General features: G+C 38.7%; 1 protein-coding gene across 1 annotated transcript; it reads left to right on the top strand.

Annotated features, from left to right (window-relative positions):
* The first annotated feature begins 2,871 nt into the window (after window positions 1-2,871).
* LOC113769545 (protein ASPARTIC PROTEASE IN GUARD CELL 1-like) lies at window positions 2,872-4,488 on the top strand. The gene has a single exon (XM_027314022.1). The coding sequence runs from the start codon at window positions 2,951-2,953 to the stop codon at window positions 4,376-4,378; it is 1,428 nt and encodes a 475-aa protein (XP_027169823.1). The 5' UTR covers window positions 2,872-2,950; the 3' UTR covers window positions 4,379-4,488.
* The last annotated feature ends 1,259 nt before the right edge of the window (window positions 4,489-5,747 follow it).

Raw genomic sequence — 5,747 nt, 5'->3', positions numbered from 1 at the left:
AGCACTCCCTCCCTCCAGTGCTACTACTAGAATATATACAGTTGATTTCAACCTAAATAAATGTTGTTCTTCATATATATAAATATATGCTAAATGTTTTCATAGTTATGATATTTTGAGGATCTCATCGTCTACCTTTGCTCTAAAGTATTTGGTTTTCTTAACCAAACTAACTTTTGTGATTCTTATTCTTTAGGGTCCTTTTCTTTCTATAGTATGCTAATGACTTCTTTGAATGAAGAAGTGGTTGTACCGTGAAAACCAGGGCAGGGCTATACTTGGGCATATTGCATGTTTACCCTGAAATTGAATTGATTGAAAATGTAATCAATTTATAAGACTTGCATTAATCTAGTCGAGAATCACATTTTTGGAGTTTCAAATTAGGAGGAAATTTCTCCCATCTATTAGATCTGTTTTACGTTTTGATGTATTTACTGTCATTAGTTTATTTTGTTTTTTTGAAAAACAAAAGATGACACTTTGTTTCCACTTTAATGTTTTGATTAAAATTCTAACTTTGATGTTAGACATTTGAACAGACAAGAAAATTTAACGACTGAGCTTTCTCTAGAGGTTCAGTGGAGAAGTAGATGAAATGGAAACTGAAGAAAATAAATCAAGACCGGAGTAGTCTGATTGGTTGCCTAGTACTACTGGTGGGCCAAATGCGCAACTGTTTTGATGTTGCCTTGTGTTGACCGCTTAGTCGCCCCAATGCCTAATGGCGCACTATGCACGTCAAATGTGAAGGAGAACCTCTAGAGATCCAAGTTAGTCCATGCATGAAGGTGCTCCCTCCAAAAAAAAAAAAAAAAAGTATTAATATAGATTATAGAGAATTGAATTGATTTTGGTCATTGTATTTCATTTTTCTTTTCTTCAGTGAACATAAATGAAGAAAAAACATAAAAAATAGTACTCCTATAAATTAAGGAGTGTGTTTGGATTGTAAATAATTACACTTTATTTATAACTTATTTACACATACTGAATTATTTGCATTATTAATACATTTTTCAATCACATACATCATATAAAAAAAGTGCTACAATACTTTTTTTCATAAAATTATCTCAAATAATTTACAATCCAAACTCACTAGCATCCCGTTTGTTTGCAGGGAGTAGAATAATTTTGGCAAATGAAAGGGCAATTAATTACGCGCACTACTTGTTTTGTAAATAGTAGTGTTTTTCTTGAAAAATCAATTCATTACCCAAAACATCTTTGCGGCAAGCGCAAGTTGGAAGGTCTAGTCCAGAAATCCTTGCGCAAGAGACGTTCCCACCAGGATTAATACCACCTCACAAACAGCAACTTGTTCCTTGATGTTTCAGTACGTGTCTTTAGAATGTCTGGAGGAAAGTTATTCCACATTACGAAGAATAAAAAACATCTCGAAATAATTATTGTGACCAAAAGACCAACTATCAATATCATGGACTCCTTGTAAGTCTACTTACACTCGTCTACATTTGAAGGGGTACTAGTAATTATATATCTACGTACCCTTGGAATCCAAAGGTACCAATTTCTTAATTTTTTTTAATTTATGGAAATTGAGTTAATCCGGGCATTTAGTTATATCCCACTATAATGGAAAGGCCAAAATTTTGTTTCCAAAACTCAGCTCAATTGGCACCGATGCTTTTAGGTGACCGACCGTAAGGTCTTGACCCTTAAAACTCTCTTATTTTTCCTTCTCCTTGTAAAAGTTGGAACCTCTATGAACCAAATATTCCAAAAAAAAAAAAAAAATGAAAGAAAGAACCAAGGAAGACCAAACTTTCCTACCGTAATAAAAAAGAGAAAAGAAGAAGAAGAAGAAGAAAAAGATAGATGCAGTAAAGTAATAACTCTAAGTTTCTTCCTTTTGTTGGTAGATTGCGATTTTCTGTTCGATTTTTTTTCTTACTAACCATGATTGTGTTTATAAACTAGGCGATTTACCGCAGCAGTCAAGCCGTATATGATGCAAACGAAATTACAGTCATTGCTGGCCCCTCTGCCTTGACACAGCCTTTGTCTGGAGAAAAATATATTCCACATTACAAAGAATCAAACATCGCGAACCACGTTCGAGAAGACCGACTCGGCAACTATCGTGGAATAGAAGTCTTCTCTCCTCAAGTCTTTCCTCACAAAAGATCAATATTTGTGAATGGCCAAATCTGCATGTGAGACGGAAAGGAATGATGCCCTATGAGTAACGATTATTTGCATGTTACATGCCAGTGTTTGGATAGCTTAAATCAATAATTGATAGGTCAAGATTTATTTTGATTTAAAGTTTTTTTTTTATTTTTTAAATTTGCATTGTATATATAACATCAAGCCTACTATATATCCAATGGCATGGATGCTCCAAAATTTCCCCAGTCTGCATCATTGAAAATGAAACACCAGCTGCCGTTGGCGCATCTACCTTGTTCCCACCGTAAATTCCAATTTGATTCCTTTTTGATATGCCTGTATCAGAAAGACCAACTATCGCGATGTGGCGGACGCCTGCAAGACTCTAAAAAGTCTTCCCTCCCAGAACTCAAAATTTCCATTAAGAAGCCTACTAAAGGTTGTTAAAATCTTCTCGTTCTTTCCTTTTCTTTCATACGGTAACGATACTCGTAGAGTAGACTAGGAATATCAGTTTTACATTAATCTCACTTACACATTGAACATATCTTGATTTGAAGGACTGGTGATTAATTGTGTATGTACTCTCTTTCTTGTATGTTAAGGTACCAAACTTTTACTTTTCTATGGAATTTAAATTGATATGGATCTTTGTGATATGTACCTTCAATAAATAATAGTAATACGCTACTGATGCCCTGCATGCAGATCGACGTACGTGTAAGTGTATATAAACCCAAGCTCATCTCCCAAACTTCTCATCACTTGTCTTCTTTGTTTGTTGTCTGCTGCGGCAAAAACCACAAACATTTACATGGCTCGAAAAGCTCCAAGCCCATTTCCGTCCATTAACATCTTCATCATCCTCTTCTTCTTCTTCTTCTCCTTCACCCTCAGTCCTTTTTCACCTCAAGTGGTGTCTGCTTCAGTTTTCAAGAGACTTCGACTCTTGTCAACAGAAGAAACTCAGCCCACCTCCACCTCCTCCGTTTTGTCCCTCTCCCTGCATCCGCATTCATCCGTCATAAAGCCGCCATACGACAGCTACTCCGACCTCGTACTCTCCCGGCTCGCAAGTGACCGGGCCCGAGCCGAGGTCATCAACTCCAACATTGAGCGGGCTCTCTCCGCCTTCAACCGCCCTCATGGCGTCAAACCCGACGTCCAAGTCCAACCGGAGGACCTCGAAGCTCCGCTAACTCCATCTGGCGGAGGGTACGTAGCTCGCGTCGGAGTGGGCCAACCCGTGAAAGAATACTACCTGATAGCGGATACGGGTAGCCAAATCAACTGGCTCCAATGCCTGCCCTGCGGCCAGTGCTACCCCCAAACCGACCCGATCTTCGACCCATCCGGATCCTCATCTTATAGCCCTTTGTCCTGCACATCGCAGCAGTGCACCGCCTTGAGCCGCCAGAATTACAAGTGCGGCCGAAACAACACTTGCATCTACGGAGTGTTGTACGGGGATAATTCCGTCAGTATTGGAGAATTTGCCACTGAAACGGTGTCGTTCGGGAATTCGGGTTCGGTTCAGAAAGTGGCTATCGGGTGCGGACACGAGAATCAAGGCCGATTTGGCAAGGCAGCTGGCATACTTGGCCTTGGGGGCACTGCTGTAGGCTTTCCTTCTCAAATTCAGGCGAAGTCTTTCTCCTACTGCCTCGTGGATTTGGACTCCAGCTCGTCCTCGACTCTCGAGTTTAACTCAGCTCCACCCGGTGACTCAATCCTCGTTCCCTTGATTATGAACCCAAAATTTGAGATTTATTACTACGTGGAACTCACTGGGATCACTATTAATGGAGAACAAGTGCCCATTCCTGCATCGGATTATCAAATAGGCGAAGATGGGCGTGGGGGAATCATCGTCGACTCGGGTACCACCATCACGGCGTTGCCAGCTCAGGTATATAACTCGGTCCGCGACACCTTTGTTAAGTACGCTAAAAACTTGCCTCCCGCCGCTGGAATCGGTGATCTCGACACTTGTTATGATCTATCCTCTACGCCCACCAGAGATGGCTTCCCAATGATGTCGTTTCAGTTCTCCGGGGGCAAGACGCTGCCGCTGAAACCTCAAAATTACCTGTTTCGTGCTGGTTCCGACGGCACGTTCTGTTTGGCTTTTAAGACCACTTCTCAAAGTGTCTCGATAATCGGCAACACGCAGCAGCAGGGGTTTCGGGTTACTTACGACCTTGCCAACAAGATGTTTGGTTTCAGCCCAAATAAATGTTAAAAAGCATATAGGTGTTGATTTGATTTCAACCCAAATAAAATGCTGTTTATGAAAACATGCTTCTAATATTGCTTAAACAATAACATGGGTACTTGGTAATCTCTTTATTAGACGTCTTTGAAGAAATTTTGTTGCTTGGATATCACATTTGCTGAAAGAGTTGGAATTCAAAAACTTAACATATAGTCTGATCTGATGATGACAACAATATATCGTTAATATAACACATAGACCCCGTTATATTGGAAATACACGATTAAATCTTTTGGCTGCTAATTCAACGTAAAAATGACTTGAGTTATTTCCAAGGGATTAAATCAAGTCACTTATTGATGTTAAAGATTGAATTGAGATTTTTTTTTTGAAGTATAACGAGGCAACTTGACTGGTTTAGCCAAAATAATCATGGCAGTTGTCAAACAATTAAGGCCTTCACAATCAAAAGTTTAAAATGCTGACAGTCATGATTTAATTCACTTCAAGCTAATTGAGTACATATTTTCCTATAAAATACTAGAATAAAGTCAGTTCTACATGTGATGATTGTTCAAGTTGCATAGCCAAGCGTCCGGATACCTGATTGATAATGTGCATTTGAAGCGTACAAGTGAAACGCCAAATTGCACTAGCCTATCAAACGAGTACTTTAGACTAGGGGTGCAAACGAGCCGAGCTCGAGTCGAGCTTTGGCTAATCGAGCCGAGCTCGAGTTAATTTTGTGAAGCTCGAACTCGAGCTCGAGCTCGACGAGCTCAAAATATCAAGCTCGAGCTCGAGCTCGAGCTCGAGCTCGAGCTTAAAAAATAAAAAAAAATAATTATTATTATTTTAAAAAATAAAAAATAATTTTTTTAAATGAATAAAATAATAAAAATAAATAATATTAGGGATATATATGTAATTTTACTATTAAAATAAAAATAAAAAATAAAAAAAATATATAATTGAGCTCGCGAGCCGCTCGCGAGCCAACGAGCTTAATGTTTTTGAGCTCGAGCTCGAGCTCGAGATCGATTTAATTAGCTCGAGCTCGACTCGAGCTCGATATTGACGAGCTCGAGTCGAGCTCGTATTCGAGCGGCTCGCGATCGGCTCGATTCGCGAAACACCCCTACTTTAGACTATAATCTTTGTTACCTTCTCATTTTACAATTTCATTACGTATTGCTTTTCTTAAACCAAAATTATGGTTTTTATGAGTAAATAAAATTCTTAACATCATATATTCATATGAAAAGAAGTTATCAATTTTATTGCTTTTTGGCTTTCGAACAACTCCTTCCACTTTTTCCTTTTCTAAAAACAAAAGGAAAAAAATTAGGATTTTGGATTTTTTTTCTTGAAAAATGATAGGTGTTAATTGTTGGTA

This window comes from Coffea eugenioides, chromosome 4 (assembly GCF_003713205.1).
Source record: "Coffea eugenioides isolate CCC68of chromosome 4, Ceug_1.0, whole genome shotgun sequence".
NCBI lineage: Eukaryota > Viridiplantae > Streptophyta > Magnoliopsida > Gentianales > Rubiaceae > Coffea > Coffea eugenioides.
Note: the sequence above shows the minus strand (reverse complement) of the source record. Positions and strands in the feature narration are given on the sequence as shown.